Source organism: Gordionus sp. m RMFG-2023, chromosome 1 (genome assembly GCF_954871325.1).
Source record: "Gordionus sp. m RMFG-2023 chromosome 1, tfGorSpeb1-WG-v2, whole genome shotgun sequence".
NCBI classification, from domain to species: domain Eukaryota; kingdom Metazoa; phylum Nematomorpha; class Gordioida; order Chordodea; family Parachordodidae; genus Gordionus; species Gordionus sp. m RMFG-2023.
Genome location: NC_088775.1, coordinates 85051525 through 85065447, shown reverse-complemented (window position 1 = coordinate 85065447; position 13923 = coordinate 85051525). Strand labels below are relative to the sequence as shown.

Below are 13923 nucleotides of genomic sequence, written 5' to 3'. Positions count from 1 at the left end.
TTTTTGTCGTGAGGATAAAGGATTTAATATGAGACTGTTTTCTTATTCTCTTTATTATTATTTATTCTTCTTCTTTTTTTCAGCTAAAAATATTACTTTTTTTAGGAGAGGGGGGTGGGGGAATTAAGATTTTAGGGATAAACATAACAATTTTAGAAATAATCTTTCGTTTTCAAAAAGTAAGATAAAAAATAGGAATAAAATTCTAATGCTATATTTTTCCATAATTTTACGGTCTATCTCTGGCCCACTACTTTAATATTGTGTTTGAAACACTTTTATGTATTTGTATTAGTGCAGAATTGCTTTAAATAATCTACAGATGAAATGGCAAAATAGCTTACTCAATCTAAAGGCATCGTTTTAAATTTTTTTAAAATGATTTTTTCGCTTCTAATATGCGTATATTTGTCAAATATCGCATTTAAATTTGAAGTATAAGTCATTTATGAAACTCTCGAAAATCATTACTATTTTTAATCATTACGTCGGGAAGGTCAAAATGATATTTATTAAATGAAACCATACCTACATTAAGATGAAATTAATAATTTTAGTTATTATTTTTTTGATTAAATTGAAATTTCACAGCGATGAAAAGGATAGAAGATTAAAATTATAATATAAAACCGGATTAAAGTGTAAATGACAATTATCTCTAAACGCGAATTTAATTTTAAAATACACTAAAAAAAATAAAACTCAACTAATATAAAATCGCTAATATATTATACTAAGATGATGATAATGATAATAATAATAAAAAAAAAATCGAATTCGTTAATATTTAAAATGACTCAGAATCGCATCATTCTACTTGTCATTTAAGTTAAATTAACAATGAATCATTCACTAAATAACAGCAAAATCTCTAAATATATTTCATTTCTTTATCTCGTATGGAAGTTATCAATCCCTACCCTTCAAATTCTTCCTTAATAACCTTACCCAGTGAAATGTCGGTGCCCCCTCAAGAAATTGGTGGTGATATTTTAATTCAAGGTTATCCGTCAGATTCTCAAACTGGACCAACTTTCGTAAACTATCCAAGCGATAATTCTTCCATTCCCGATTCTACGTTGAACTATCCAGAAATTTCACACGTTGAAAAGTTCACTCATCAAAACTTTGCATCGGCGCCAGATTTATCCGAACCCATTCCCTTGCAAACTGATAGCTCTAATACCTTGATTAAGAAGGATAACGAAAAAAAAGTGAATATCATAGATCAAGATCCCATCAAAGGGAAGGAGAAGACACTAAAGGAAAGATTCTCCAGTATCTTATCCTTATCGAATTCTAAGTCCAAACTGACAGAGGGGACCAGTGAAACGACTTCTAGTTCTAACACAGAAGTCTCTCCACCACCTAACTCATTGTATTCTAATAAGAGTCAAACAGATGCCACTGACCATAAAGCAGTTGGGGTTCCGGGTAAATCTTATTCAGTTAGGTTTCCGGATGCCAAAACTTTCAATTATTTTACAAATTTTTTTCAATTTTGGACGCAGATGTTTCCAAAAGCAAGTCGTAGTAAGCTGGAGAACTATCGACTCAACAAGGTAACAAAGTTTTTTTTAACTTACCTGTACTCTTTATATTTTTTTTATTTGCCCTTTTACAAGCTAGTGATTGCCATTAGCCATTTTCGAACTTAACTAATATTTTTATTTAGTTAATGTCTCATTAAGGTACATTTGTTACTTTTTTTAAAACTCAAAGCTTTTAGGATGTGTTCTATAAATATCCCATAATTTTAACATGTTTGCATTATTACTAAATTAACGACCTGCACAAACGCATAGACATGAGTAATATGATAGTTTTAGAAACAGGCTTATTAGGCTCTTCCTCTTATTGCTCACCCCTCAAATTTTACTGGACATAGCAATTAGGTTAAAATATCACGAAAGCAAAAGTAAAATTATCGTAGGACGGTGCCAACTCTGTTACAAATTACATATATTTAATTTAAAGGTAGTATTTTTTATAATAGTATATTTCACATAATGCAGTTCGCATAAAAAAAGAATTTTATATTTGTGTGAAATTTTTCAAAATGAAATATTAAAACAAATTTAAAATTTTTCGCTGATAATGTTTATGTTGAAAGTTGAGAGAACGCCAGGCAAATATTCATATAATTTTTACCCAATATTATATTTCACCTTAAAGAGAGCCTCACGGTAAATGTAAGAATATGACAAAACTTTGCATTCATTCTTTCATATTTATCTAATATTAATATAAGATAATGTATAGTAGCTCTTGGCCCTCCCTCCCATCAGCTCCCACCAAAGACCTTCATCTGATTTTTTGATCTGACTCTGCCCAAAGGGGAGTAAAAAAAAATGATAAGTCCAGGCTTGACCAGTGTTTAATTTTATCCTGCCCCCTTCAATAGTTTCAAATATTTTGTCTAAGTCCAATCCAAGCCCATCAGATAATAAGAATGAACAATATTTCAGTTTATTTAGGCAATCATTTTATTTACTATGCTGAAATTTATTATTAGAAGAAGAAGAGAATTGCATTTTCTAAGTTAGTTTAGGACAAAAAATAAGATGAGGAGCTCAATAGTAGATAAAGGTTACTGATAAATAATATTAAAGAAATAATTACGAATTGTTATAGTTGTCCTATTAAATATCCTAAAAAAAAGCAAAATCTAATTGAAAAAATAATTTCGGCCCAAACCCCAGTCCAAAACCATTTAATTTTTTTTTCCAAATATCTTAGCCCCGCCAAATCCCTCTAGAAAGTATGGGTCGGGTATGAGGCTATAAACCGTGGCCTGGTCCATTAAGGTCTCTACCCCCCTCCCTCCTCCAAGCTACCTTCATTTTGTTGGGATAAATAATTTAACCAAAAAAAATGTATCTTAGGCCTCATTTATAGTAAGCGTGCTTCACGGGTATTTTTCAAATGTAAACAGTACCTTATAGATTATAATTTCACTTATTATTTGTTCGATTTGGAAATGGGCGCTTATTAAAGCTGATTATAAATCATTATTATTTTTATTGTATTATAATTTTCTAACAAAAATATTTGTAATAATAATAATATGTTTTATATAAAAAAAAAATGATAGGGCAATATGCTAGTTTATTCGGATGACGCTGACGAAGCTTACAAATATGACTATGTAAGTGCAAACTTCTTAAGATCTCATTTAATAGTAAACACGATCGTTCAAGCAGTGCGGTATTTAATATTATCGAAAACACAGCTGATTCTTCACAGCGATAATAACTTTTTGAAATATACCTCGCAACGTGTTTTTTAAATTTTATCATAGTGTTATCATTATTTCGCTCCATATTTATAAATTATACTTAATTTATTGGCCTGATTTTGTAAATAATGCAGGGTTAAATAACGTACCGCTTGAACAAAGCGCGTTTACTATGATGCCGCCTAATTCATTATAATTTTCAAAAATAAAATAGTACAGCTATAAATAGAGACCTGCCGAGGTACCATTTGCACGACCCAGACCGGATATTTTTAAAAATAATTTATAATATTTATAGCTTATAATGGCGATTTAAAATATTTGGCTTTATAATATAAGGCTCGCCTCGGATATTTAAAATAATTATGACCAGGTATATTTAAAAATAAATGAGCCTGCAGGTCTCTCTGATCATAAAAGATGAATGATTGTTTGAGAAAAATCATTATATGTAAGAAAATATTATCAAAAAACAGCTGCCACATTTAAAATGTTAGGGGAAGGCTATTTCATGGACTCTTAGTTTAGAACAATAACCAAAGATATCACTTGGCATATCCATATGACAATTTTGGGTTTTTGGTATATTAAATACACTAATAATAGATTTAGAAAGAGAAATCAATACATAGGTTAACTTAATTCAATTAAAGGAAAATATATCCCTTTAAACGATGTATTTTTTTAAAAAAATTTATACACATAGAGCACAGGGAATTATTTTCTTAATGTTAAAATATTCTTTTCCTCGTAGTGATTAATCGTCAAAGCCATTTAAAAATCAATGACATTAATAGTCGCTAATATTATCACGTGATTGGTCAACGTGGTAAGAAAATATTCATGCACTTAGGTTGATGGTCTCACATTAACGTGGAATATATTATCGTGTCTCTAATAAAATTAGAAATAAGGAAATTATCGTTAAAATTCAAAATTTATATAAGTATTGAAATAAAATTCATATAACTCATAATGATTGAAAGTAACGAGAGTAATGTATTCATAATGCTTTATTAACAGGATTAATTTTTTTTTTATTAGAGATATTGTATCGGTAAAAAATATTAAGTTAATAACACAAATTTAACGTTCTCAATATAGTCTTTGTTTTGATTCATTATTAAATGAGTTCCAAAAAACAATATTTTATTATTTATTATTTAAAATATTATAAAACTACATAATTTTTCAAATTGCTTTCAATTAAAAATTTGTTCCATATATATATGAGATCTGCAGAGGTACCATTTACACGGCCCGGCCCGTTTTTCTAAAAAAATTTTTAAACCCAGCCCAGGTTTTAGGCCCGGCTCGGATATTATTTTAAAAATAAATTTCTGCCCGGCCCAGATTTGCCCATTTAAAATATTCGGTTTTAAAATATACGACCTGACCCAGTCCGGGTATTTTTTTTCTAAAAAAATTTTTCTTAGGCCCTGCCATGTAGAATACCTATGCTATAAATTTTAGACAATCTTACAAGATATAACATATATTACGTTATTGACTGATTACACCAATTGCTGTGATATATATATATCGTCGCATGAGAATTAAGGTTATTTTATATCCACTTTTTGGCAAAAATGAATTTTTTACATAAATTAAGTTTTTTAGTTTTTTATGATTGCACTATTCTCTTTACATTAAAAAAATCCGAAATATTTATAAAATAAATCAAACTAAATCCGATACTAGGTTAACAATCCTATTAAAAACAATAAAAATTTAATTTTTAAAATTGCTCTCCTTGTAAAATTATAAAAAGTGGAGATAGAATATTATAATTCTCAGGCCACGATATATATATAATATATATATGTAATAGGACATTTCAAGAACAAATATATGAATAAGATAATATATTATACGTATTCATACGATTAGAACAAAATAAACTATACTTATCAGAATGGTATAATTACGAATAGTTAATTATTCAATTAATTCAAATCGAATGCGGATAATTAATTATTCGATAACTATTTGTTTTTGAATAGGCCTATTTACGTAATTTGGAGTACAAATCCAATACAATGCATGATCTATTGGGGAATAAAAACAATATGCAAATTATTAAATGAAAAAAATGCCAAAAATAATATAATATAACAAAATTGTTAAATATTATATATAAAGAAATACGGATACGATACGTCGCAATACGCTCCTAGCGATTATGTCTACAGAGATCCTTATTACTCTTATGATTATGGAGGTTATGACGACTATGATTCGAAATATACTTATGACGATGTTTAGTATCTTTTTTCTATTCATTCATTCATTTATTTTCCTTCCTTTCTATGTTTCCCTAAGATTTCATTCATAGGCGGATCCGATCCGGCATAATTTAACAGCTGATCTATTTTTAAAATCTGTTTATAAGATTAATTTTTCATATTATGAATGCAGCCTAAATATGTTAAAATATAAATTATGTTATTCAGAAGCACAAGTATTCCTATGGCGGGGATGATTACAACAGTGATTATTATAGTTATGGAGGAAACACGTATTACGATTATAATGACAAACGCAAAGGTGGTTCTTCAGATTACTATTCAGGTTCCGTTTATTAATTGTCATTTTACAATTGAATATTATTAAATCCATCTAAATTTATCTCGATTTGGCAAAATGATTAATTACAAATATATTCCTGTGAAGTTTCAGTTTTATTATTGCTCGGATATAGGTGGCAAGTTCGTGAAAAATAATGTTGAAGCAACTAGCTTATCGGACGGAGTAGATTAGAATAGTTTACAGTGGGCATTAGGCTAAACGGGCTTATATCTATTAAAAATGTATTGTATATTTTAAGATTTTGCATATTTTATACGTCTAAGTATAAAAAGAATAAACTTACACGCATAATAATGAGTGCATGGGGAGGTTAAAAAATTAAAACAATTAGAAGGCAACCTTTTGGGCTACAACCCGATCGTTGCAGACCTATAATCAAATTAAATAAGATGCAATTTACGTAAAAATGAAATAAAATTTTATTGTTTAAAATTAAAAATTATTCCAAGGTATAAAAAAGTTATTGCATTATTTAATATAAATCCCTTCTCCACCCCTCCCCTAAACATCTAGGTTGGTGTGCTGACAATTTAAAATTTAAGTATAATATATGTGTATAATCATAACCCATTCATAAGCTTAATTATGTCTAATATATCGTCTCCCTCGCTTGAGAATTAGGTGATTTCATGTCCACTTTTTATCAAAAATAACTCCTTTTTTTTACATAAATCAATTTTTTATAATTATAAAATTCTATTTACATAAAAAAAATCCATAATATTTAAAATTAAGTCCAAATTATAGTCAATATAAGGACAATCCTATTGAAAGCAATAGAAACTTAATTATTGAAATTGCTTTCCTGAAAAATTACAAAATGTGGAGATGGAATAATACAATTCTCAAGCGTTTATATATAAAAATTAGTATTTATATTGATGCAATTACTATTTATAGGCACCTACAGCTCTTATGGAAAAACTGATGACTACACCTCTTATGGAAAGACGGGTGACTACAGTTCTTACGGAAAGACGGATGACTACAGCTCTTACGGAAAGACGGATGACTACAGCTCTTACGGAAAGACGGATGACTACAGCTCTTACGGAAAGACGGATGACTATAGCTCTTATGGAAAGACGGATGACTACGCCAGTGGGAGCTATGGGGGCGAGTACTCTACATATGATACTACATATGATAAATCGGCTAAATCTTCAGGAGCAGGCACTAGTTCTGAATATAGCACAGGCGCCTATGATGAGTACGGGAATGCGAGTTCTGCATATGGAACCTACGCGAGTTCTGCATATGGAACTGACGCAAGTTCTGCATATGGAACTGACGCAAGTTCTGCATATGGAACTGACACAAAGTCTGCATACGAATCTGATCCTCGTGGAATGGATTCGAATTTAGTCTATGGAACTAACCCTAATACCGCATATGGCACAGACCCTAGTGGGTCATATGGAACGGACCCGAATGCCCCATATGGCACAGACATTAGTGGTGCTTATGGAACGGACCCCTATTCCACATATGGCACAGATGCGAGTGGCAAGTATGGGACTGACCCGAATATCCCATATGACACAAACACGAGTAGCACGTATGGGATGGATCCAAATACTACATATAGCACAGACACTAGTGGCACGTATGGAACAGACCCGAAGTATGGGACAGATGCAAGCCGGTATGCCCACAACATGACCACATATGGAACGGATGCATATGGGACTGACGCTAGTGGAACATATGGGACGAACGTTAGTGGCTCGTATGGGACAGATGCGAGTGGCACATATGGAAAAGATACCAGTGGTTACAGTACTTACGCTAGTGGCTATGGGACTGACGCTTACGGAAATCCATATGGGACCGAAACCTATAGTCCAACTTACGGAACGGAAGGTTTTATTATTTCGCCACATATTTTATGATCTAGTGATCTATTTTTTATGATTATTTTTACTTCCTTAAATGTTCTTTAGACATATTGTATATCAGATTTAATCTGATTTTTTATTGTACTAGTAATATGACAAATTTAACGCTCGAATTAATATTCGTAAATATGACATCAATAAAATTCACATAACTAGAGAATATGTCGTGCTACATGGGTGTATAAATTAAAAATAATTATCTGAAGTAAATAAAAATAAATGTAATAATTAAAAATCCGTTCTTTTTTTGGTTTAGATTTGTAGTATCTAGTATATTAATCACCTGAGAAAATATTGCTAAAATTTAAAGGCTTGATCTTTTTATATTTATTTAATACATGGTCAACCAAACAGGTAAGTATCTAAGGCTGCGAATCTCGCACCAGCACTTCCAAAACTTTTCCACTGCCTCCCCCCTCTACATATTAATTTTTTCCCATGATGTATTTTTTTTTTACTATTTTAATATACCCCCGGTAACCCTGCATTCACAGTTAGAGCAAATTAGCGGCGAAGTATACAAAATATACAGTAAATATAATAATATTTGTATAATTCGCGAATTTGCGCTCTGTAAGTAAGTGCAGGGTAGGATAATTTATGGAACGAAAGCAACGACACACGGGATGGAACTTTACTTTATTTTATGTTTTTCCATATTTCAATGTTGTTTGGGATTTTATTTAAGATTACTTATTTTTTAGATTACTTATTTTTTCGCAACAAAATCTATCATTAAATTTGTAAGTTTTTAACTAATGACATAAGTATTAAATTTATTGCACAAAATGGAGATTAAAAATTTGTTACATTAGAGATAGTGGGAAATAGGTTTTTGCCTAAAACCCAATGTTACGGTGATGTTGTTTAAACATAATAAATTCTCTTTATTAATATTATAATACAAATATAAAAAAATTCTTGAATAATGATTTTGTGCCAAGCGTTAAGATCAATGTCAGTTCAATCCTTTTTCCTGAACCATTTAGATAATTAACGAGAAACCCCCCCCCCCCTTTAATGAAATCCAACTTAGAACTTGAGGTATCCTTTATAGAAAAAAATAAATATCCAGAAATTTTTTGGCCTAAGCCACAGTTGCGACTAATCGGGATGCTTACCTTTACGTTTCCATGCCATTTTAATTTTTTTTTCTTTGCAAATTATGAAAACGGGGAGTTCAAACATGGACCATAAAAAGAATATAAAAAAATATTAAGGACGGAAACACTTTTTGGTTGAATTTACAAAACTAACTAACATCAAGTCTAAACCATTTGCGAGCCTCGGGTTCAAGTCTTAAAAATTAAAAATCGTATACGAATTAAATCATTTTCTTTAAACCTTCTTTTTGCAATTTTTGTCATTTAGGAAATATATTTGAAATAACAACTGTTTACGAATATGTTCCTTACAAATAAAAATAATTTTAAATAAATGAATGAATGATTATGAGGACCGAGCTTTACTGATTTACATTACAAGACGTCTCTATTAAATGGATATTTTTAGTAAATTTTAACTATCAAAATGCTCTATATACGGGTTTTTCATTTATTAATTATTATTTATACCCTACAACCCCCCCCCCCCCTCCTTTCCAAGTATATAAAATATTCGTGACAAAATAAAATGAATTTTAAAATTTGTATGAGATAGGAGATTAGAAACTTAAATCCTGAGGCGTAATGCTTGGTTTGATTTTCGTGTAATATTTAAGGTTTCATTTTTTTTATGTATAATTCGTGGTGTTAAGCATTTAAAAAATATAAATGGTGGTTGAATACACTTAGTAGACCCATCAGATCTGACGAGATATGGAATCAGAGAGAAACGGAATAATCAGATGGGTTCACAGGCTTCATGATTTACCAATTGAAGGGCTGTACAATGCTTCTTTATTTTTTTTTATTTTCTTCTCTCTAATACAAAGGCCGAAAATGATATTTTTTTAAATAATATTATTTTAAATATTATTCATTAATCTTTTTAAAAACCTATTTCAACAGCTAGTAGTACGGCATACGCGACCGATGCGACGGGTTACAGTACAGACACATATACGAGTAGTGCCTACGACCCGAGTAAAGGGGGAGATTATTCAGATTACACCGATGGCACGACAGATCAATACGGAGAAGGTAAGTAGAGAATTGTTAATTGCTAAGAATATTAAAACAAAGCACTTCTCTTTACAGTATAATCCTTTCATGGCACTGCCAAATTCTTTTCATTCCTTTGATTTTAACGGTGTGACATCCAGAGTGACACTTTAGGGATAGTTTTTATTTTCCTAGCGCTATATTAGGAAAGAAATTTGATTGTAAAAAAACAGTATTGGATCCGATTTATAGATGGTAGGTAATGGTGGCTACTTTAATTAGGAATTATAGATATATCGTCGCGAGAATTAGAATATTCTATCTACAAATTTTACAAGAGAGCAATTTAAAAAATTTAAATTTCTATTGTTTTTAATAAGATTGTTAACCTATTATCGGATTTATTATTTATTAGCTATTTTATAAATATTTTGGATTTTTAATGTAAATAGGAATGCTATATTTATAAAAAAATTGATTTATGTAAAAAAAAGTTATTTTTGACAAAAAGTGGATATAGAACAACCTAATTCTCATGTGACGATGTATGTTAGCGTGAATGTGTTATTTAATCATTTTTTGAGCTCGTTTTATTTAACCTACTCTGTAATATTTAGAGATATTTTGCACGAACTTTTGAACCTAAGTATAATTTATATTAATTTTTTTTTAAAAAAATATAAATTATAAATGGCTCAAAAATTAACGGTAAAATTGTCTGAAATTTATAAGGCACGAGGTAGTATTCAAAAACTTGCTGGGATACATTTCCGGTATGAATAGATTTTAATTATTTAAAAAAAGGCGCTAAAGTTATATTGACACTAAAATATATATATATTTTGTTGAAGTTCTGTAAAATACTGAAAGCTTTTAAGAAACTAGTTGGTCTATTCTCAAACAAATGAATTATTCGATTATTTTGAACGATTTGAATAAATTCATATTAGTAATTTTACTAATCTCAATAAGATACTTAATTATTCGTAACTGTTGGTAAACGGTTCGATTAACAGCACTGTTAAAAATTAAGATTAGCCAAAATAATATTCTACAAGCCTTGAGATTTTGTTTGTAGATGTTCAAACCTTTCCGCCGTTTATAGGCAAAATCTTTAGGCTTGCGAAATATTTTTTGAGTAATATAATGGGCTAGCCGTTTAACAACACTATACATATCTACATATAACGCTCAATATATATTTTTTAAAATATAATATTATTTGCAGAAACTAATACGAAAAGCGCGTAAATATCGGAAAAATTTCAGAAATTTTAAAGAATGTTGTGCGGAACAAATATTTATATGATAATGTCCATTTCATTTTATCTATTTTTATAATTTATATTAATAATGCTTTGTCTTATAATAATGATTTTTATCCAAACAAATAAAACATTTTCGTATTTTTTTTAAAGAAAAAACAGTAATATTAATTGATTATAAGTAACCCAAAATGTAATCCTAAAGATTTTGCTTGGAGGTGGCAGAAATGCTTGGACATCTATTTGCCAAATCTCGATGCTTACATAATATTATTTAGCTAAAATCTTAATCGGGCCAGCTTTTTTAACAATACTACTTGTGAAAATAATTTACCTGATTCCGTAAAAACATAAATATGAGTTACGAGGGTTAGTTCATGTCAAGACTGTGGATCCTCCTTCTAAGAAAAGGGTCCAGGTTCAGTGAAATATTTTGAACCAGGTTCGAGTTCGTGGTCCAGAAAAACAAATATTTAGTAAAAATAACAGAAACAACAGTTTTATTTAAAATTTATTTTGCTATATTTATTCATCGTAAAAATAATTTATTATTATAATTAGAATAATACAAAAAAATTTCAACAAATAATATTGTATTTGGTTTTTTAAAATTTTATAAGAGAATTATGATATTTTCCAAAATAGAGAGGTTAAAATTAAAATATCTTTTTTATGCCTAACTTTGACAATGCATTTCAGCTTGAATTTAATTAAGCTATTTTACCTTGTGATATTGTTCTTTGGTTTTATTTAATTATCCAACAAACAATAAATATTCCTAAATATATATTATTGTATACATTACCTATTATAAAATTAATCCTATAAAATATGCTGGTTAAATTTTAAAATTTTTGCATAAAATGTAAATACTCTTAAAATTATGATAAAAAAGATTCCACGAAAAATGTTATATTGAAAATAAAGAATTTATATTTCAAATAAATATTTTTTTTATATTTAATTTTAATATACTTTCACATATATGTTATAAAAAAAATATAGTATTTTTAAAAAGGTTATTGAGCCCTTAAACCCTAAATTTAAAAAAAGGGTTTGGATTTCAGTAAATTATCGAGGGTTCTGGTTCACATATATTAAAAAATAAAAATTTATCAAGGCTGTGCCCTAAATATGGTTTTAATATTTGCAAAAATACAACTTTCAGAGGTTTTTAAATTTTCCAGAATTATATTTAGTACACGTTTTTTTATTTTTATATTAAAAATCATTTCTTTTTTTTTCTAGTTGGTTACAAAGTTTACGAATTATATTTTGATATTTAGGACACGGTTTCAAAAAAAATAATTTAATATCTGTTTGCTAAGTTTTAATCAAAAATTAAATCAGTAAGAATTTTCCAGAATTATATTTAGGACACGTTTTTTTATTTTTATATTAAAAATAGCTCATTTCTTTTCTAGTTGGTTACAAAGTTTACGAATTATATTTTGATATTTAGGACACGGTTTCAAAAAAATAAATTAATATCTGTTTGCTAAGTTTTAATCAAAAATTAAATCAGTAAGAAAAGGAAATGTTTTTTTTTAAAACTTGAACCATTCCTATCCAGTGCCATTAGAGCTAGACTTCCAAACCGATTTTAATGACGCATTTGTTTTACCCCACCCCGTGTTAGGAGACTCTGACCATGCTCTTTAATCAGGAATATTTACCCCCATAGGCCAAAATTGAAAGCTAAATTTGTAAAACTGAATTCCAGCCCTATTCCTTTAGTTCCCTTACAAGATAATATTTGATATCGAGATTGCAGAAATAGGCATGCACAAAAAAAAATATTTTTGAGCGTTATCTACTTTTGAAAGAGGAGGTTATTAGCGGAGGAATGAGGTCACACTAGCGGGTCTGGGTTTTTAAAATTTTTTTAAATGGGCTTGGGCCTAAAATTATTAAATTTAAATTATTTAAAAAAGTTGCTAATTTAATGAAATATTGCCTTTCTTTCTAATAATAAATTTCAGTATTGTAAACAAAATGATTACCTAAATATAATTATCATAAAATAAATAACAAATTAAATTTTTGTATAATGGGTTTGGGAAATTTTTGTGAAACTTATTATGGGCTTGGGAATTTTTTTTAACATTAAATATGGGCCGAGCCGGGCTTGGTCAAAAAATTAAGGCCCGTGAAAGTCTCTGAATAAGGTAAGATGTCAGACTTATAAACTACTGGCAAAAAAGATCCGTAGACTTGCTAACGTACTTTTAAGATTTATCTAAACTGATACAAATTCCAAACACCATCGATACTGATACATTTCCCTCAAAATGTATTTGATGCGATATGAAAATCATCAAATTATTATTGTAACTCTCGGTCATAATTTTTAAGGCCATGCTCTCATTTACGTGTTTTTTTATGTGCTTGGTTTTCTAGATCAATCTTACATGAAAATATTTCAATTTTTTCCGTTCTTTTCCCTTAGAATTATACAATATAACTCTTTTTTTAAAAATTATATGCCTTGCCTTCACCTGAATTATACAACACTGCCAAACAATTCTCAAAATAATAAGCAAGGATATTACAACCAACCAAAAACTTAATTTTCCCACCTATCATCAAGTTCATAATGGATATTGATCCCAAATTTTATAATAGGCAACAACAATCCAATCCAATAAGAAATCGGGGTGGAGAAACGATTTAGAATTAGGATAGGTTTTTCCGAAAAGAGGGCCAGATCTAATTTGAATCTGGTGGCATAAAACCACATTAAGTTTCATATCAGACCCTAAATTTGATTTTAAAAATCATATCTTCTAATATTTGGACATTTTTTTTGTAACTTTTTATTTTCTGAATTC

The 13923-nt window shown here is 29.2% G+C and overlaps 1 protein-coding gene across 1 annotated transcript; it reads left to right on the top strand.

Annotated features, from left to right (window-relative positions):
• Window positions 1-926: 926 nt before the first annotated feature.
• LOC135932035 (uncharacterized) lies at window positions 927-11122 on the top strand. The gene is made up of 7 exons (XM_065469374.1): window positions 927-1562; window positions 3095-3148; window positions 5381-5497; window positions 5692-5809; window positions 6728-7690; window positions 9735-9866; window positions 11056-11122. Exons 1-7 carry the CDS (start codon window positions 957-959, stop codon window positions 11076-11078), a joined length of 2013 nt encoding a protein of 670 aa, XP_065325446.1. The 5' UTR covers window positions 927-956; the 3' UTR covers window positions 11079-11122.
• The last annotated feature ends 2801 nt before the right edge of the window (window positions 11123-13923 follow it).